A 22,881-nucleotide genomic window follows, 5' to 3' on the forward strand; every position below is an offset into this window, starting at 1 on the left:
ATGAATTTTCAATAGTGAATGTCATTTTATAAATAAGATTATTAGGCACTATTATTATTCTAACGTTTAATTCTTCTCATACGAAACTGTGTGTTAGTCTCTTTTTCCAAGGTCAAGGCTACTCAAGAAAACGTGAACTTCTGAAAACTGAACAAAACGACTAGAAACAATGTCATTCATATATGTCAGCCCAGAGAGCCATTTTCCTATTCAGAATTTACCTTATGGGATATTTTCTACAGATGCCAATGTAGGTAGAATGCGAATTATCTTCTAGAAAATCGAAACAAACTTGCGGTAATCCATGGAGGTGTGTCCTTGGTGGTCCAATCAATACTCTTTAAACGTGAGATCTTTTAGAGGATCTGTCATTAAGTCAAGGATACACTACCATACTATTTAACTAATATTTCAAAAATGTAAGTCACTTGATCAGTGGAATGAAAAAATTAGTGGTGGTAATTTAAAAAAGGGGGAGGGTTTTCCTGAACAGGAACTGGATCCGTTAGCCCACACTCACGTTTTTCAACTTTTTGTTTATGCTGTTTGGTGGCCGCCATCATTTCTGTTTGTTCTGCCACTTTTGGTCAAACTACAGTTTGTGCATTCGCTTATTTACAAGGAATTTATAAAAAATTTTTTTTTATTAATATTGACAAAAACAGAAAAGTGGTGCTGTACAACATGTACAAGAAAAATAATGTGCTAGTGAAAAAACAAACTATCAGAGACATCTAAATGTACATACTTTTTGGTCAAACTACAGTTTGTGCATGCGCTTATTTACAAGGAATTTAAAAAATTAATAATTTTATTAATATTCACAAAAACAGAAAAGTGGTGCTGTACAAGAAAAATAATGTGCTAGTGAAAAAACAAACTATCAGAGACATCTAAATGTACATAGACTAGTCCATTTACATCATGGTTTCCATAAAGGACTTTCCTGTGACACCCACAGACCTGCCAATTATCCCTAATTTGGTGGTATCATCCCGATTTTCATGCTTCAACCCGATTCCCGATATGGGGATCGTTAAACAAGTAAAAATTCTGATTTTCACTTAATCTACCCCAAAAAAATATTGGTTCCCAATTTGGAAATTTTTCTGATCAATTTCTACAAATCAATTATTTTACCTGGCGACAATTTATGACAAGTTTACTACCCTATAGTATGCTAATCAACGGTTACAACAGGTGTCATAATTTGTAGTTACAAGAAATCTGCTTATCTGAGGGGTCATAATAATCCTCAAAATCAATTAATTTTGTAAACAGAATCAGTCAGACAGCATTGAAATTTAAATCAATTTATCATCATAATCATACGAGTACAATTTGCAACGTTAACATCGTTTCATGACAGAATCATAATAACTAAAAGACGAAAACTGTAATAAACTCATTAAAAAACAGCGTTGAACTTGAAAACCTTTAAAATTTTTGAAATCAGACATGTTTCTGTCCGGTCGAAGATCAAGTTGATTTAAATTTGACGCCATTTTGTATTCACTTTTACAGTGTATTTATAAGCCTCAGCCATGAAAGTAGCATATCTAAAATTGAGAATGGAAAAGGGGAATATGTCAAAGAGACAACAACCTGTCTGTAGAAAATACAACAGCAGAAGGTCACCAACTGGTCTTCAATGTAGCGAGAATTTCCCGCACCTGGCGTCCTTCAGCTTGCCCTTAAACAAATATATACTAGTTCAGTGATAATGAACGCCATACTAGACTCCAAATTGTACACAAGAACCTAAATTAAAATAATACAACACTAACAAAGGCCAGAGCTCCTGACTTGGGACAGGCGGAAAAAATGCGACAGGGTTAAACATGTTTATGAGATCTCAACCCTCCCCCTATACACAAAGTAAGATAACTCAAATTAGGATATTTAGTTTTAGGTCTCTTGAGTCATTGTGAAAAGATAAGAAGGTCTTTGGAGGTTGAAATAGAGGATTTAGGGGGGAGGGGGGTCTAATCTAAATTAAAAAAATTGAGAATAGAGAAACACATATAAATTATGTATATAAGGTATTTTTTTCATTAATAAATACTGTTTTAACTTAATTTCAGCCAAGACACAGAATAGGTGTTGCTATAGGTGACCAGATATTAGATTTGAGTGTAGTGAAGAGTTTGTTTACTGGAGCTGTACTTCAGAATCAACAGGATGTGTTTGATCAGGTATTGAAATAAACAAATCATGATTATGATCGATAGTCTTGATCAGGTATTGAAATAAAAAAAAAATCATGATTATGATCGAGTCTTGATCAGGTATTGAAATAAACAAATCATGATTATGATCCATAGTCTTTAAGAAAAAAAAATTAATTGCCCTAAAGCAATGTTACAAGCCAAAGCTTGTGGTCTTGATCATGTTGACTGATACATGTAGTTTTCAAGTAAAGACACTGACTGACTGGAAAAATTGAAATTCTTATAAGTGTTTAATTTTCATTCATTAAATTCTACATTAATGTCTGTAGTGGATATAATCAGTCAGGGGTTTTACTTAAACATTGTTTTTTAACAGGGGTTAATTTTTTTTGTTACAGCTAACTAGCCCAGGACTTATAGGCAGCAGTATTTTACTAGCCCTGTTGGAAGAACTGCTTGTCCATCAAAACTGACCGGCTAGTCCGAGTATGCCTTAAAAATTAGATTTTGCTTCATAATACAACAAAGTGGGTGTCCCTGTTTTGAAGGCGATATTATACACTGTATTTACTATTCTTTGTTGATCTGCTATTTATTCTGTTGGTGCTAAACCTAACTTAATTGTTCCCACATATATAAAGCAGGCTTTTTGTTGGCGTGCTTGGGGAAATAATGGAAATATTCAGAGCATCGCCTCTAGGTTTTTTTTCATCTCTTACAGCTGACCTTGCCCAGCGGAATCAATCTGTAATTTGTTTCCCCCTGCTTTTCTCGGTAGTATTTGGCGTATTTGGGGGATGAATTTTCAGCCTCGTTACCCTCTTCATTTCCAGTTTTTGTTCGAAATGACGAAGTTCCGTGGGTGCCTGTACTAAAATATTTTGTTGCATGGTTTCGTGCTAAACAGCTGTCCGCGCCAAGATGATCAATTCTCCATCCCCCCAGTACGGTTAATTGAAAAATATCGGCATAAGCATTAAGCAATCAAATAAATGTACAATACCACAGGTCATGGTATTAGAAATCAATATTTCGAATTGCGATCAATACATGGCACCGGACCACCCAGAGTTATTTGTTCTATTTTAAAAAAATATGTAAAAACCATGAGTGTACAAACCAGTTTAAATTCTTGGAATCCCGGATGACGTAAATTGTAATTAAATCTGATTGGCTAGGATAGAATAGTGATGAAAGGATTTTCCACTTTCTTCCTTTTTATTTTGGAAACGTTAAAAATTTTTAGTTACTAGTGCGTCGGGCATATTGGGTTACACATTTTGATTGCCCGATGTGTAAATGCTCTAGTCCCGGGCGTCGGGCTAGTGGATTTTTTAACCCCTGTTTAATTAAGTATATATCATGTAAATGGGTAATTATTTTAAAGATAGATAACCTAAAAGAGTTATTCTAAATTTCAATAGAATATAAAAACAAGGAGATGTAGTATGATTGCCAATAAGACATCTATCCATGGTGGGACCACCAAAGTTTAAACAATGTAGATGCTAGCAATTAATAAAAAGCAAGCATACAGCCTTCATGATCAACAATGAACAAAAAACCTACCGTATAATCGGCTATAAATAAAAAAAATATGAAACAATTCAATTGAGAAAACTTAACAAGACTTCAAGTATAAAATGAAATAAAACACATTTATGCACAGGTTTATACAAATTTTAAATAACTTGGTCTTAATTAGATCACACTCGTTTCCATCTGTTTATGTCTGTCTACTTTCAAGATTTCTAAGAGAAATGATATTTTAAAAGACTCAAAATAATGGGTTTGATTTCCCTGAGCATGGTAAGTACATTCCTTTGTCATCAATTAAATCTGTAATTGTAACAGCTGTAAAGGATATAAAAAAGAAGATGTGGTATGATTGCCAATGAGACAACTGTCCACAAGAGACCAAAATGACACAGACATTAACAACTATAGGTCACTGTATGGCCTTCAACAATGAGCAAAGCTCATACCACATAGTCGGCTATAAAAGGCCCCGATATGACAATGTAAAACAATTCAAATGAGAAAACTAACAACCTTACTTGGGATAGGCACATACATAAATAATATGGCGGGGTTAAACATGTTAGAGGGATCGCAACCCTCCCCTAACCTGGGACAGTGGTATCCATTAATGAAACATTATCTGTTTTGTAGCCTACCTTGAATAGTTTTATGGGACTAGGCCGAGCAGCTTGGAAGGAAGCAAGGGCAACATTACAGAAAATATTATCCTCTAACGAACCTCTCCTGAAAGACAATGCTGACCTTAGATCAAGGTGAGGCATTACTACTTAAGTTCTTATTAGTTTATTTTTTTGCAAGATGTATACTGATTGTTTCTCTAATTTTTGTGCTATTTTCACATGTCTTGATAGGTGTGAGAAAAATATTTCTACTCATGAAATATCTGGTCTCAGCAAATGATTGGTTGAAATTAATTATGACATCACATTTTGTGTGTTTCTTCTGAATTTCCTTTTGTAATGTCTTGAAAAAGGTGACCATGCCTGATGAAGTCACATATAAGCAATTCAACTTTCTGCCAATCTTTGAAAAGAAAAGATAACATTCATTAAAGGAACAGATTCCATCAATATAGCTTGATATATATTTCTCCACTTTCAACAATTGAATTTTAATTATTTTAAAAACCTCTGCAAGCCTTGTGCTTTAAGGGGGTTCGCGGGTCTAAATCATTTATATAGGATTTCTCTATATTTTTCTATAAATGAACTTTATCTTATAGTTAATAGAAAAATAAAATTAAAAAGTGGGGTCACCGTTCATTTGCTCTCACAATCTGACTTCGAAAGAAGCATACATTTTTGTAAAGGTGGTTGAAGTAATAAGAGAAATATAGGTAATATCGAAATAAAAAAAGAAATTTATTACAGAAATCGCTCAAATTTTACAATAATTTAGTTTAAGTACAGCTTATATGGAAATTATATTAAAAAATATATGTCACCGATGAGTTAAAAAAGATATTTCAATTTTAAAGCCAAAAAAAGGCATTTTTCCACCAAAGGGAGATAATTTGGAACTTTTTCAATGATGTATACATTTTAAATGTCATCTGGGTCCAACACGAATTGATTGTTTTGAATGATTTTTGTACCATATGATAAAGTAACAACTACAAAAGGTAATAAATAAAATTTGTAGTGAAAAACTAATGTTTAATTTTTTCTGAAATTTTTATACCCTCGAGCCTCCGTATTACATTTTTACTGTCTCAAGTAGAGAAATTCATTTGTAATGTAACACACTTGTTGCAGTGGTTGAATATATATTTCTTCTTTCCCTTCACTCATATTTTAAAGATAGACTGTCTTATTAGTGACACAAAATGTGGTGGATTTAAATGAGCAATGTGCTCCCACAAACCTCTACTTTTGGCTATCTAGACTGTATGACCTAAAAGTAAAACACACTCTACAGCTACCATCATGACCACTAAATTGAACCAAAAATATGAAAACTTTTACATTAATTTTGAAAACAGAATCATAATGTCTAAATTATGATTTCTTCTTTTTTCAGAGCCTTTGTTGATCAAGGTCAGGCAACAATGCATCTTCCTGCTAACATAGGTAAACAAATCTGTTCATTTTGTATTATAATTAATATGATTAGTTTGTTTTGTATACTTTTTGGAAGGTTTATTATATGAACTGCAACAGATAGAAATGGACCTTATGCATGTGCATATATAAAAGACTTTGATTGATTTTGAAACATTCAAATACTAAATAAAAGATGAATTTTCTTTTGATTTGTAGGGTCCTTATTTCCACTCAATAGTCCATTTGCCAATTACCGATTTGATTCTATTATTACACACTTTTTAAACAAATAACTTCTCTTTGTCAATCGTAGACTGGTTCCATACCGGACAAAATTGGCTTTTGCCAATGCAAAGCATGATGAATTGAAAGTGATTTATCGGCGGTTAAACTAATTTTTCATGAAAAATAATATCTGATGTCAAAAGTATTTTTTTTTTTATTTATTTATTTAAGTATTTATCTAAACAACAAATTAATGTAATTAAAAGATTTAAAAACCTTATAGATTACTCACATTATGCACAGGTAAATTTGCTCTTTCTGGTTTTTGCATAGAAATTTTTTCAACCCGAAATCAGTTATCAGATGTATTGATATACATTTGCAGAAGGTCAATTTATATCTGACGCAGCTCATATGTAATATTGGAACCCTTAAATACACAAACATAACAAAATTCAAATATGTCCAACATGGCAATGAATGAAATAATTTCTGGTCAATTTTTAGTGTCCCACTAAGAAAGTCAATGTGGTCTAAGTTGCTTTGGTATCATATTTTTAAAATGAATGCCCTGAGCACTTAACAAATGCTTAGTAACATTTATTACATTGGTTGCAATGAATTACATTGATTTCCCAGTTAGATAAAAACCGATAATTTCACATGTGAAATAAACGTGGTTATTTCACTCTCTGACGTCATACAACAATAGGCGTAATCAAGACGTCGATAACGTCGGATCAAAACAAATTGTCAATGCGTAGGAAAAAGATATAGTACCTTACATTTTCTACATTAATTTCATAAAAAAAAGCCATTTGCCAATGTAATAAAAAGAATAACTAATCGCCGTATTTGAATATCAAAAATAAGACAACTTGTGACCGAACGCCGCTATGGATTAAACTCGTGCTGCGTTTAATCCATACGTCGTTCGGTCACGCGTTGTCTTATTTTTGATATTCAAATACGGCGATTAGTTATACTATAATTATTGCAAATTTACCATTTTTTATATAGAAACTGAAGGACTTATAAATTAGCAAGATAAATTCCTGAATAGACATGATAGAAAAGTTCTTACATAAATTAAGATAATAATTTAATCATTTTTATTTGTATTAGGTGATTATACAGATTTTTACTCCTCAAAGAATCATGCATATAATGTTGGTGTTATGTTCCGAGGACCAGAAAATGCACTGATGCCAAACTGGTAAAATACTTATACTTTTATTAGACCGTAAGTCAAAGTAATACTTTGTTAACCATGACCATGTTGACTTTTAGAAGAAGAAATGTGATATTTAAATCCAGCAATTATCCTAATTTAATTGAAATTGAGCAATGATTTCAACAGTTGTACAATTTTCAAATGGAAAAAAATGTCATATATATACACCAGTATACTTTGACTATTTCAGTTTTCATTTTAATATTATGATATTTTAACAGGGTTCTCACTAAGGATTTTTGAAGGCGAGTCCAGGGACTCGTCATTTTTGTCCATGGTGAGTCCCAACAGTAAGAAGATAATTTTTTTTTGCAATCTAGGATTTATCATTTTAAGGCTCCATTTCATAAAATAGCAATGAAATGACATTAAACTCAGATTTCTTTCATTCTATTGCTATAAAATGATGATATGTGTGTTCAGTTTATACAAAATATTTCAATTTTGATGCATCTTTGGACTCGCCAGTTTTGAAAATGGTGAGTCCACAAAGATTTTCATGAGTCCTGGACTCATGGACTCGCCTTAGTGAGAACCCTGTTTTAATATAAAAATGCATTTTTATGCCCTACGATAGTAGAGGGGCATTATGTTTTCTGGTCTGTGCCTCCGTTTGTCTGTGCGTCCGTTCATCCGTATGTGCGTCCGTTCGCTTCAGGTTAAAGTTTTTGGTCAAGGTAGTTTTTGAAGAAGTTGAAGTCTAATCAACTTGAAACTTAGTACACATGTTCCCTATGATATGATCTTTCTAATTTTAATTCCAAATTAAAGTTTTGACACTAATTTCACGGTCAACTGAACATAGAAAATGATAGTGGGAGTGGGGCATCCGTGTACTTGGGACACATTCTTGTTTACTTTCTTTTTTTAATTTTTGAGATTTATCTCCCTTGAATCATCCCATAATCATGATAATCCTATATATGTTTTCTTTATATAGGACACATCTACCAGTAGGCTACCATGGTAGAGCTTCATCAGTTGTTGTATCAGGAACACCAATCAGACGACCTAATGGACAAACCAGAACTGATGAAAGTAAGTTTACTATATATAAATAGCTACTACTGAGACGGAATTGGGTCTATTATCACAAGTAGGCCCACAGGTGACTCAATTTTAACTTGAAAACTGAAATAGTGGACTCTATTACTGGCTGGACAGATTTTATTGGATATAATACAGTCTTCATCTCTACATCACCTAACGTAGCAGTGATATCTATGCATAGACATTTTCATATATTCAGATTTTTAAGCTGCAAAATGGTGTGTAAATGTACTATTGTTCTTGATTTAAACTTATACTGAAACTCCTATTTTTTCTCAAATCTTTTCTGTATATTTTTGTGTCTCCTTATTGCAGGTCAGCCTCCATCGTTTGGTAAATGTAAGCTATTAGACATAGAATTAGAGATGGCATTTTTCACAGGACCAGCCACAAAGTTAGGAGAACCAATACCCATAGATAAAGCAGAGGACCATATATTCGGCATGGTGTTGATGAATGATTGGAGTGGTAAGTACATACATGTGAACCTTCCAACAGCAGTACAATAATCCTGTTTTCAGGGGTATCCTCCTATCCTCCCTTTAAGGAGAAAAAAATCCTGTGTATAAAATATTTCATGAATGAAAATTTTCAGCTGCCATTTTTGATAATTTTTTACTACTGTACAGGTGTAATTGACACCTGTGTTAAATTTTACCTGTAAATCAAAGAAGATGTACTTTGTCAGGGCTATTCCAGAAAAAAATGTATGGGAGGGTTGGAAGGCACATTGTATTAATAATACATGGGTGATGGGTATCAGAGCAACTTTTCACACTATAATGCACTATAATTCTCAATTACAATTGTCTGGGTGGCGGGTGCTGACAAAAACTGCCTTCCAACTCCCTCCCTCCCCCCCCCCCCCTACATTTTTTTCTGGAATAGCCCTCAGTTAAAAGTAAACTGTTACAGAATTGAAAAAATCATCATTCATGTCATTAGTCTAAGTGAAAGATATTGTACATATATTCACAATTTAAAGATGCACATAATTATATATTTGATAGTGACTATTATATTCAAATAATATTTTTCTTTAACCCCTGAATTATAATCTTTTGTTGATATTGTGATTTTTGTCAACTTTGAATAGACAGGTAGGAGACCAATTAAGGTTGTTTTTATTGCAATTACCAGTTGTGTATACCTGCATGGCAATATATAAGATAAAAGATAAGATTGAATCAATGTTTGTATCAGGGTTGGAAGTTCAACATGAAGATTTTATGTAGATTCATTACTTTATTTTAGCCAGAGATATACAGAAATGGGAGTATGTACCATTAGGACCATTCCTTGGGAAAAATTTCGGTACCACAATATCCCCATGGGTCGTTACCATGGATGCCTTGACACCATTTGCTGTACCTAATCAGAAACAAGATCCTAAACCACTGCCTTATCTCTGTCATGAAGATCCATATTGTTTTGACATTCAACTTGAAGTAGCATTAAACTGTGAGTATTCAAAGATATTGGTAAAGTAAAGATTTCATTAGCTGGCTTAACCACTTATCTCTCCTACTAAATTTTTAACCTTTCAAGATGTTGAATTAAATATTTATGCATAAAGGGATATCCATTCTCAAAACTATTAGATGTGGAAAATGGTTATTAAAAGAAATGAAATGTCTTGTCCTCTTCATAAGTTACAATTGGGAAGGTGGAGAAGAGTTTCTGTTCTGTTCTTACTCCCGCCATTAAAGATTGGAAACATCAAAATCTTCTTTACCTGCATTGTCCTAGACTGTAGCTGAAGTATCAGTTTTTACATTCATTCTGCTTCAGGTTAAAGTTTTTGGTCAAGGTAGTTTTTGATGAAGTTAAGGTCCAATCAACTTGAAACTTAGTACAGGTGTTCCCTATGATATTATCCTTCTAATTTTAATGCCAAATAAGAGTTTTTACCCCAATTTCAGGGTCTACTGAACATAGAAAACTTTCCCATGTCTATATAAAACAGAAATTTTAAATATGATTGTTTTATTCTCTTTTTCAGGTGATGGATTAAGTAAACCGTCAACAATTTGTAAAAGTAACTTTAAGGTATATAGTATTTAGAAAAAAAGTGTATGCCAGATTTTCTTTAAAAAATAGTGTTATATCAAATTAAATACCAGAATTTACTGAAAACTGAATAATATAAAACTCTAAGAACATAATATGTCATTTAACATGTGAACAGAATATCTGTTAAATCAAATCAAAAAGGTAACTGTTTTTATTAAACTTAAACCACTCACTTATCATTTGTTATAGAGCATTTTAACAAACACAAATTTTGATCATTGAGAAGCGTAATATTTCCTGAACAATAGAAAGGGATAAAAACGTTCAGCACTTTTTACAGAGTTATCTCCCTGTAGTGTTATATACCGCCTTAAGCTATGTATATTTTTCAGTACATGTATTGGACCATGAAGCAACAGTTAGCACATCACACAGTGACTGGATGTAATATAAATCCTGGAGATCTCCTAGCCTCGGGCACCATCAGTGGAGAGGTATACATTACAGATTATCAATATTTGAGCTGCATCAGATAGAAATCGACCTTATGCGAGTGCATATTTACATGTACATGGATACAACTTTGATTGGTTTTAGGAGCATTCAACATGTTTAAAAACGCAAGAAATATATGCATTTTGTTTGTTTTATAGGTTTATAATATAACGACTCAATTACCAAACAGTTACAAACTTTTGACAATGACTTGATTTTTAGCCGAAATGTGAAACCAGATATGTTGATATTACTTGCATAAGGTCGATTTCTATCCGACGGAGCCCATTTTATAAAATTTTAATTTGATTTTTGCAACTCTAGTGCTATGGATTTTTTCAGTTTTGTAGAAAGAGAATGTGTTAAGTCATAAGTTTTAGGAGAAAAAAAGAGTATAAACTTTTATCATTGGTCTTTAAACCTCTAAGATGTTGATTGGCTTCATCTAATCTCAGGTCTTTTGCACTTCAGTGAGATTTTAACTGAAAAAAATCAATAATCTATAACTGTATTACATACAAATTATCAACAAAATATTTAATTGATTATTGATTCAAATATGTAATTATTGTTTTGCCAAATTTTCACTTTGTTTATATTGTTTGGAACTCTTTTAGAACAATTGATTTAAGATAATTTGGCCTCTCCTGTTAATGCCTTTTTTTGTGTTGCTCTTTAATGGTTAGCATTATGTATTATTTATGCAGGTTATTCTAGAAACATGGTTTGTGAGCACCAAAATTGGTCCCGGTTCCCAGAGCGTATACTCAGCTCAGTAGTCATTATTTTTATACTGAAATGAATTATAACAATCCTTTTTAAAACTGTCCGTTTATAAATTTTGAAATTATGAAGAAACTTAGGTTTCAACTCCCTAAGATATAGTTAGTCTTAGTATGGATTTGGCTATTTATTAGGTTCTTTTTGGTCTTACATCTTTTCAATTGTTTCAGTTCTTATGACTCCTTGGCTTTGAGTGTTCCTTAGGCCAAATAAAATAGTATGTGTGGTTCCAGTTACATCTTAAAAAAAATTAGGGTAGGTAGGTAGGGATTTTTTTTTATTTTATGTTTTATTTTTACCTTGACTATGGGAGCAACTTTTTGACTTTAACAGTGCTTAATGCCAAATGGCAAAAAAAACTTTAAGGTAGGCTATTTTAGAAACTAAAAAGTAGGGTAGGTAGGGTAACTGGAACCACACATATATTTTTATTTGGCCTTATGAAGGTAAATCCCAAAAAGCACATTGGATGCATGAAATTTATATAACATGGTTGTTTTAATTTTTCATTTGAGTTGAACCATAAGATGGTCAATTTGAAAAACATAAATATTAAAACTTTTGATTGAATAAATGTGTAATGACCACTTTTTTCTCTGATACACAGACAGAAGACTCTTACGGCAGTTTGTTAGAATTATGCTGGAAAGGAACCAAACCTATAAAGCTGGATAACGATATCACCAGGAAATTCTTACAGGATGGGGATGAAGTTATTATGACAGGTAACATTGTATTGTAATATTTGTTGACATCAGATTTGATGGTGGTAAATTGTTTTAACAATGGGCTTAAGCATGTACAGCGCCTGATGGTACCTATAGCTAAAATGCTTTATTGTTATTGTAAAATTTCCAGACTTGAAATAGTTTGTTTGCTAATTGACAACTTTTTTGAAACACCACTGTAGGATAAATTGTATTCATTTCTATCTGAGCAAGTGGAATACGCATGGGGCATTGTGTGGGTTCTAACAATTATTTTTAAGTTGTTGATGACATATCATTGTACAAATGGGATTGAAAAATAAATGATTATGTAATTTAAATATCATATGCAGTGCTCTAGCTAGAAATCAAAAGGGGCAGGGTGCCAGTGGAGGGCAGGGCACTTTTTCTGATAAGAAAAGGCACTGCTAATTTTTTTGTCTACGTTTCTGTGTGTATCACGAGTTAACGAATCTCTTTTTTTTTTACTGTATATGTTGTTTTTTTAAAATAAAGATGCATTTTAACTATAGTCTTTATTTCATTGTTTGTGTAGTTATGAATAATATAGTACATCTTCATCAACATATTATGTTTTTATAGTTTAACTTCACTCTACCCATTGTCAAAGAATTTTTTTTTATCTATATAAGAATTTCAGCTTTTTACACATAATATCTCTATGCTTTTGTGTATTACTAATTTATCAATGTTTAGAACATGGATTGCTAAAAGTATAATTATCAAACAGAAATTGCAATATATTTTTTTTAATATGTTCAAAGACAGTTAATATCCTTAAGGTAACATTATTATGTTATTATATATTCAATTGGTTCTTTATTCCTTTTTTTGATACTAGATAATATTTTTAGAGCACAAATTTGTAATAAGCTAAAACAGGGGAAGTAACTCCAAAATTAATTTCCAACACGTTTGCGTCAATTAAAAACTGTGCTTGTCGCTAAAAAGTTGGGATGGAAGGCATTTCTGTGAAGGCATAGTTTTATTTTGATGACTTAAATTCAATTCTAAAGTCATGAAAGTCTTCATTTATACACTCTTCCATTGTGACTTGGAAATCGAAAATGCCGACCCAAGCTGATTTTAAACTCACCAGGGCCATCACTCTGCGTCTCTTAGTCGTCTGTCATTGTTTGTTGTCATAAACTATTTCAAAAATCTTCTCTGATACTATAGGGCCAAATACCTTCAAACTTTAACTAAATGTTCCTTAGGGTATCTAGTTTATAAATTGTATCTGAAACTTTGATCCATCGACCAAACATGACCGCTATGGCTAGATATAGGAAATTTTGCAGTTTTTTGTTATTATCTTGAATATTATTAAAGACAGATATAAAATGTAAGCAGCAATAATGTTCAGCAAAGTAAGATCTACAAAAAAGTTTATATGACCTAAATTGTCAATTGACCCCTTAAGGAGTTATTGCCCTTTAAAGACAATTTTTCACAATTTGTTCATTAAGTTTGCTAACATTTAAACATTTTCTCCTTTGAAAAACAGGTGGAGGATTCTGGCCCTTGAGAGCCTCTTGTTTTGTTTCCATTCTCTTACTTTAGTTTGCCTCAACCAAATATTATGAGACAAAATACTTACTACAACAAACCTCAGATCGAGTACAAATTAGGGTAGCATCACTTTCACCATTCTTCAGTTAATCCCCTTTATATCTTTATATGATATGCAGGCAGGTGCATCATATGGTGTCAAATGGACACATTCCCTATTTATTTTTTTATGAATTTTATTTTTGTGCTTATTTATGCTTATGTTTTTCAGGTTATTGTGAGAAGAATGGATGCAGAGTAGGGTTTGGTACATGTACAGGGAAGATATTGCCAGCATTAGATCTCTCATAAACTCTTTAGTCATAATCTAAGCAGCATTTTTATGTTATAATGAAGTGTTTGAAGGTTATTGTATTTAGTGTTTTAGATGCTGTGGATTAATTTATTTTCGTTGGTACCAGTTTTAGTGGATTAGGAAAACTTACATATTCATATATTTAGATAGAAAATTTGTCATTTGTTGAACATTTAATTTAGTGTTTCACCTGTACCAACAAAATGCACAAAAATTGGTATTCAAAGAATAATAATGAATCCACAGTATATAAGAATGCAAAGAAAGGAACAAGAATTTTAGAAATTGCTTTATAACAGTGTAGACTAGCATATATTCAAGCTATTTCACTGCATAAATTGGTAAATGTCCTGGTGGAGATTCAGACTGACAGTTTAATTTGTCTAAAGGCCAGTACACAGTGTTGGCATGATATAACTGATGAGTCAGCAAATTTTTCCTATGTTTTTTGTTGTTGTTTTGAATCATTTTGACACCTCTTTTCTTGTCTGAATTTATAAATCTGAACAGTTGGAATAATTTTAATCTGTACCTTGCTGAAGGTAAAGTTGAATTTTGTTCCTATTCATATATGTATATATATTTTACTTTCACAATGGACTATCTTTATCTTTAATTATTTCACTAGTCTATGAGATTGACATTCCTTTTATATTTGCAAAAAAACAAAAATGCAGAGAAAATGATGTTGTATGGATTATTAAGATGGGATTTCATTTCAAAAGTTTTATTAACAAAATTGATCAATTCAATTAATCATCACACATTATTGTTTTTCTAGATATATTCTTTTTTGCATACTTAAAGTGATATTAATACAGTATTATTTTCAATCATGGAAAATCCTAATTTTGTTCTACAGTAGATAAATCTGACAATCATGAAACATCTTTCCAGTGTGGTCATAATTGCGAAGTTTAAACATTTTTTTTTGTTGTATCAGATTTGTTCGTATTTGAATGCATTTTTGAATTAAGGTAATGTGTACAGTCCCCTTAAAACCAAATTGAAAGTATATACTATAGTACAGACATTTTTGCCTTCATTTATTATTCCAAGTTTTTGAGTAAAGACAAAAAATGCTAAATAAGTTATTTTGATTTCAAGAAATGTTGCTATCAGATTTGAAAAGTTAGTATTTTTGCCAGACATATCTCATCTCATTTTCCGCATATATGACACATCACAAAACATTCTCAATTCAAAGTTCTATATAATTTTTGAAGAAAAAAATTCCTTTGTGAAATGATCCCATATTTTAAAATGTTATTGTGTGGGAAATATGTAATTTAGTTTGATTTACCTATAAATACTAACTGCATAATTATTTTAAGAATCTCAGAAAAATTTGTATGAACACTTGTTAATGATGTCTGTTACTTGTGAGAATGGAAATGAAATAAAAGATAAAAACTTCAACAATACCAGGATTATGAATTAGTACATCATATGAATTAGTACACCATTTCAACTCGATAAGACTTATCAGTGGCTCTAGAATAAAAATAGTAGGTATTGTTTGCCTATGGATTGATTTTGAATCAAGAATTCAATATATTTGTGGTATAGTTTTTTTCTTCATCGGATAGATGTATAAGGGAGTCTTTTGTAGACGAAACGCGTGTCTGGTATATATATAAAATTTAGTCATAGTATCTATGATGAGTTTATTTCCATGAGTGATCCAATTTCTAAAAGTATTTATATTCATATCTAAAAATATCTAATAAAGTTCACATATTTTCTACCCAAATTATCTTTCAATTGTATCAAAATCTATTGAAAAAAGCGGTGGCCTTAACATAACTATAATGTCTGCACCGGTTTCTGGTATGGATTAGAAAATGCCAATTTAAATACCAACTGATGAACAGAAAAATTGCACTTAAAGAACATACATACAACAATGTTCATCTTGTATTATTCTTCAACAGTCTTGAATGAATTTTGTCCCTCAATAAATTTTATACGACCGCAAAAATCGAAAAAATTTTGGTCGTATATTGGTATCACATTGGCATCGTCGTCCGCGGTGGCGTCGTCGTCGTCGTTGTCCGAATACTTTTAGTTTTCGCACTCTAACTTTAGTAAAAGTGAATAGAAATCTATGAAATTTTAACAGAAGGTTTATGACCACAAAAGGAAGGTTGGGATTGATTTTGGGAGTTTTGGTCCCAACATTTTAGGAATTAGGGGCTAAAAAGAGCCAAAATAAGCATTTTCTTGGTTTTCGCACTATAACTTTAGTTCAAGTAAATAGAAATCTATGTAATTTAAAAACAAGGTTTATGACCATAAAAGGAAGGTTGGGATTGATTTTGGGTGTTTTGGCCCTAACAGTTTAGGAATAAGGGGCCCAAAGGGTCCAAAATTAAACTTTGTTTGATTTCATCAAAAATTGAATAATTGGGGTTCTTTAATATGCCGAATCTAACTGTGTATGTAGATTCTTAATTTTTGGTCCCGTTTTCAAATTAGTCTATATTAAGGTCCAAAGGGTCCAAAATTAAACTTAGTTTGATTTTAACAAAATTTGAATCCTTGGGATTCTTTGATATGCCAAATCTAACTGTGTATGTAGATTCTTAATTTTTGGTCCCATTTTCAAATTGGTCTACATACAATATACAATGTATATTCACTTTTACTACCAACTGATAAATTAAAACAATCTTTACCATTCAGTGATAACAAGCACTTTTTTTACATTTTAATATTTTATGATGTATTTAAATGAGTAGTTATTGTTGCATTAGAAATTTGAATTGAGATCGGTTTTGGAATAAAGGAAAGGGGGATGTGAAAAAAATATGGGGGGGGGGGGGGGGGGGTTCAATTTTTCTCATTTCAGATTTCATAAATAAAAAGAAAATTTCTTCAAACATTTTTTTGAGGGGATTGATATTCAACAGCATAGTGAATTGCTCAAAGGCAAAACAAAATTTTTTACACATTCATTCTGTGTCAGAAACTTATGCTGTGTCAACTATTTAATCACAATCCACATTTAGAGCTGAATCCAGCTTGAATGTTGTGTCCATACTTGCCCCCAACCGTTCAGGGTTCAACCTCTCCGGTCGTATAAAGCTGCGCCCTGCGGAGCATCTGGTTATATCTTAATCGACTGTTGGAAAAAGAAGTAATCACCTGCCTTACTGTTTATTGCTAACAAATCCGTCTTGGACATTAAACCAATAACACAAATAAACAATTCTTACACTAATAAAATGAACATCATTCACAATATAAAGGTTAATGAAAACAGAAGAGACAAAGAAAAACATTCAAAACTTTGATAAATCAAAGGGAATCTGACAACGCCGTGGCAAAGTTTTCAAAACAATACATGTTAATTTTGTATGTAAATAAACTCATTAAAGATACCAGGATTGAAATTTTGTATTTGCTCTAGAAGAGCTTTTTGTCTACAATAGACTCATCAGTGATTCTCAAAAAAAAAGTTAAAAAGGCCAACTAAAGTACGAAGTTCAAGAGCATTAAGGAACAAAAATTCGTAAAAATTTTGCCAAATACAGCTAAGAGTAGGTATCAAAACGTCTGATTTGCTGAATTTTTTTTTGTCTATCGGCTCATAGATATAAGTTTGTCCTGTGAACGTGACGTCATCGCCGGTTTTTTTTGTGATTTCTTCATTAAAAATAGAATTGAAAATTGAATTACAAGGAGTGAATAATATTCGACCGTAAGAATACCGAATATGTCACTTTTACAATACCCAGGTAATTACCGGTATTAAGCCGTACTGATTACAAGAATATTGAATGTTGGTCAAGATAGGTAAAAGCCCAAAATAAGCTAAAAATATACGTTAGAAAAAAACATTTAAAAAAACTGTTTCAAAAGAGATAAATCTCAGTTTATAATTTCTCCACAATAAGTATCAGCATTCTATGAACTTTTTTTACTTTATTGAGACCTATAACATTACTATCACATTTTCTTATATCAATGTAATTGCCAATTTTTATATTTTCTTTTTTATATTTTGACAGTTATAGTGTATTTATGAGCTCTTTACTTTTGACGTGGTGCATGATTGCTTTTCGGTCTATCTTCCATTTTCGGTCTCTATTGTTTTCTGTATATTTATATTAACAGTCATAGTGTAGTTCTGGGCTCACTTTGCTTGATTAAGCTACTGCTTTCTATTGGCTTCTATCCACTCCTCTAAAGTACTTTTTAGTTGTAACAGTTTCAACCGCAATCATACTTAGTGTTTCTAGTTTAAACATATGTCTGGTTCATCAAGACTAAAACTAAACAACAGGGGGTAAATTGCAAGTCTCGTCTGGCAAAACAAAAATGATTAGAATATTGAGATCTTACATCAGAGAAAAATTAGAAAACAACTTTCATAAAATGAAAACGGGAATATTTCAAAGAGACAAGAAGTCATCAGCTAGTTTCTAAATATAATTGTGTACTAGTTCAGTGGAAATGGACGTCACACGAAACCCCAAAACATAAAAATCAAATAGAGTTAAAAAAAAACAAAAACAAAAAACATACAAGCCTTGACGACTTGAAGACTGTTTAACAAAGACCAGATGAAGGGGGTATTTCATTAAATATCTAAGAATCTATGCGGATAAAAATATAAATCTTGTTTCAGGAAAATATTATTCATACTTTATATTTAAAAAACATTCTAAGTCAAATATAAAAGCAAAGATAAGTTACATACACCAAACATATACAACTGTTACAGTGTTTGTTGTTTTGTCAATAGATTAAGTCTGCGATACGATTTGCTGATGTCTTAAACAGAATCAATTACAAATCTGCTTATGCGTAATGCTCGATCATTCTATATTTACTTAATAAAATAAACATATTTCAAAAGTAACACAACGGGTGTCGCATTTAGAGCAGGACACCTCGGAGCACATAATATCTGTTTGAGTTATTTTCGCTCAATCTTTTTTTTTCTACATGTAAATTGTATTGCTTCTCACAAGAAATCCATTACACCAAGAGTTCCAAAGTCATACGCATTCCTTCGCGAATTTTACGGACGCCATCAAAGAGAACAGCTGGTACATTGTATGTTCCAATTGTCGTACTTATAATCACGCCCCCTTTTCTCCCGATTGCGTCTATCCGAATTTGACTTCTAACCGGGTTTTCACTTGCATGAGCAACTCGACATGTGGAGCAGGATAAGATTATCATTCCGGAGCCCCAGTTTTTAGTTTTCTGTGTTGTGTTGTGCTATGTTTTGTGTACTGTTATTTGTCTGATTGTCCCTTTTAGCCATGGCGTTGAATTATGAATTAGAATGCCTCTCTGATACTTTTCACCTCTCTTTGATAAATTACACATGATAACCATACAAAATGTATTCTCAAAATGTTTGATTTCAACTCCCTCAGGTAATGCTGACCTCAAATAGATTTGTCTAATATCTCATGTTTGAATAGATGTACACGTGCTTTGGCATCAATACATGCATGTACACCATACGGGCTGAGTGTTCCTTGCGAAGTTGATAAAAAAAAAGCGTTTGGACGCATCAAATCTATAAAGCGTTATTTCCTTTACTCTGTCAATTAAAAGGTATTATCTTATTTATCCTTTAAAAGTTGTGACTTGTGTGGAGAATTGACTCATTGGCACTCATATCACATCTTCTTATATCTGATTTGAGCGTTACATTGGAAACTTGATAACAAAAATAGAGTTTAGGACGCTTCTAAAGTCATATTCTTTCTTTACCCTGACAATCAGCAGGGATTATCTTATTTAGACCGTTAGTATTCTGGTTTGAATTGTTTTACATTTGTCATTTGGGGGCCTTTTATAACTGGCCATGCCGTATGACCTTTGCTCATTGCTGAATGCCGTGCGGTGACCTATAGTTGTTAATTTCTGTGTCATTGGGTCTCTTGTGGAGAGATGTCTCATTGACAATCATACCACATATTGTTTTATATCTGATTTTCAGCGATCATGCATTTTTAATTAACCATCTGGTTTGTAATTCTGAGCGGCGGCTGTTGCAGTTATACTACAGCCACAAACAGCTAATGCCGTACATACGATTTATTTTGTTCAATTATCACATCACACAGTTATCGTTGATATGAAAATTACATATAAACATGATAAACAAACACATCGTTGGTATAATGTTACACAAAAACACAACACTCGTCAATCTATAAGCGTACTTCTAATACATGCCAAACACATATAATAATATTTTATTTGAAAATCACGGTGACTAAAGTGAGCAGAATATTACAATATAATTTCAATCATAATCTATAAGTAAATTAATAATCAAATTGTTTAAAACAATACATAACATGAATAATTCCTATTTAATTGTTTAATATATATTATCAATTTGAAAGGAACTGAAATAATTGTTTTTTTCATAAAATACAAATACAAGCTATTATAAAAAATATAGTATCATATAGTAAAAATACAATCAATAACACTAAATATATTACTTTGATATTAGCTAACATTTGCAATACCCTAACACATTGCGTGAATGTAAAGACATCAGAAACTTAGTAAAAAGAGGTTACTTAGTTGCCAATGTATGAGTCTAAGAAAACAAGGATCACAAAACAGCTTCTGCAAATGTAAATGGGTGTAATATCACCATACCCATCATTGATCCGACACGCTTTCTCTCTCTCTCTCTCAACTTACATGAGGCGATGGCGATATATTATTAGTTACATGGTGTGTTAGTGACCTAAAACCATACATATTGGTTCAAACAAATTCATACGGGCTGTGAGCGATGTTCGAATCCCCATATGGAATTAATTGACCCTATATATATCGTATTTGGTAACTAGCACACAGTGTAACGAATGTATGTGGTATTAAAACTATCGGCCTATCAAAGTTATTAAGTCTTCAATACTTAGTTTTAACATGTTTTAAGTATCTACTTCCATTTGTCAATACAACAAACAAATGTCAACAATAAGAACATGTTAGCATTGAATTTATTTTATTATTTTTTTTCAATCGTTCATTATCAGTTTTTCGCCTGTTTAAACCTTTCAAATTTCATTTTTGTTTTGAAGAGAAATAACTCCTTACTACACTGTAACCCCGTATGGTTGCTAACCATATATGGTAACTGACCATGTATTTGTAAGGGCACCCTATTCCAGATATATATAGTCACCACCTGTAGTCCATTAACCAATCATATCCCCATAAATATATAGGAGGTAGGATAAATTTGTTTATGTCACCAACATTTAAAATGTCTTGCAATCTTCATCACACCAATCCACAATTTATCACGTATCTTTTTACTCATTATGATATAAACTAGAAAGTTCAGAGAGAAACCAATGATTAAACTGAGGTCTTTATATTTGAAAAATGTAATGAAATTATTATATTGTAAATTAGTTAAAGAGATTTGATTGTACAAATGTAGCATGGTGATAAACGATGTGAAAATAAAGGGAGACTCTGATAACAAAAATATTATGCAAATGAGCACAACCGTTATAACTGAAATTCGGTTTCTTTTCTTAACAATAGGACTATCGGTCCAGGGTAGGTTTCTTCTCAAGATTGTTAACTTGCATATCATGTACACCGTACATAAAGCCACCATCAAACATGCCAGAAGGATACACACGTTAACTGTTGTATAATGGTTCGTGTAATATTGAACATTAGTATTGTCAAATGTAATACAACATCTGCCGTTAAAATTGTGAAAACGGTGAAATCTTGTGAAGAAAATTTGGGAAAATAAAGAAATACTTATGATTAACATTAAAATCGAACAAATACTATTTTTTCTGTTATCTATATGTTGTTTAGTCCACATTGGACACAAAAGAGCAGCCGTTTTCTCGAGACACAACAGTGTTGTTATAAGAACTGATGTAATATGAAAAACTTCGCTTAAGATAATACACAGAAAATAATATATACATTCAGGAAATTCTAAAATATATAAAAACGATTGTTCATATATGCGGTAATCATATATTTGATGTGCGGTAATTACTGGAACGGTCATAAGTAGTGTAGCAGTAGAATCAGATACAGCCAAAGCTGACAGAAGAATCGTGACAGGAGTTCTATTTTCTCGTTGCAAAAATACAAGAACAACAACACTATTTACCAATGTCACTTCCACTGTTATTGCTAATTGTAAATACATTGTTGTTGACTCAGGCATCCTTATACTCACATCATTGAACACCGGCAATGGGCATGAAAATTGAATGTCCAAACAATTGTTTTCTTCAGTAAAGTTATTTATCTTATCGATATTTAGAATGTACGTGTCGTTTGAGCTCGTATGTAGACTATTCTGATAAACGTACTGGATAAATTCTTCTCTGCATGATTGGTGCTTTAAAGTGAGGTGGATCGGGTCGTATGGAGACGTTCGTACATTCAATGCAAGTCTTTTATTATGGGTGTTCAATTTGAAATCGACGCATAACTGGTTAGTGAAAAAAGTATATTCCCAGCATGTTGAACTACGAGTTAGAAAATGATAGATGTCGAGATTTGTTAATTTATTATTTTTCGATTTCTTGAATTTATTGAAACGATTCGTACAATTGTTAATTCCGTCGGCAAAATATATTCGTACACCGGAAAAATACGGAACTACCTCATTTACAAAACTTATATTGTACGTCATGGGAGGGCTGCATAATAACTTCCGGATAACTGTTCCATTTCGGCAGTCTTTCAGGCCTTG

General features: G+C 32.0%; 1 protein-coding gene across 1 annotated transcript; it reads left to right on the top strand.

The window, feature by feature from the left end:
* Nucleotides 1-88: 88 nt before the first annotated feature.
* On the top strand, nt 89-15,572 carry LOC139495614 (fumarylacetoacetase-like). Its single transcript, XM_071283903.1, has 12 exons — nt 89-250; nt 2,085-2,195; nt 4,344-4,465; nt 5,733-5,782; nt 7,106-7,196; nt 8,155-8,252; nt 8,580-8,732; nt 9,519-9,725; nt 10,267-10,313; nt 10,670-10,771; nt 12,163-12,280; nt 14,067-15,572. The coding sequence occupies exons 1-12, from the start codon at nt 170-172 to the stop codon at nt 14,144-14,146; spliced, it is 1,260 nt and encodes a 419-aa protein (XP_071140004.1). The 5' UTR covers nt 89-169; the 3' UTR covers nt 14,147-15,572.
* The last annotated feature ends 7,309 nt before the right edge of the window (nt 15,573-22,881 follow it).

Source organism: Mytilus edulis, chromosome 11 (genome assembly GCF_963676685.1).
Source record: "Mytilus edulis chromosome 11, xbMytEdul2.2, whole genome shotgun sequence".
In the NCBI taxonomy this organism is placed as follows: Eukaryota; Metazoa; Mollusca; class Bivalvia; order Mytilida; family Mytilidae; genus Mytilus; species Mytilus edulis.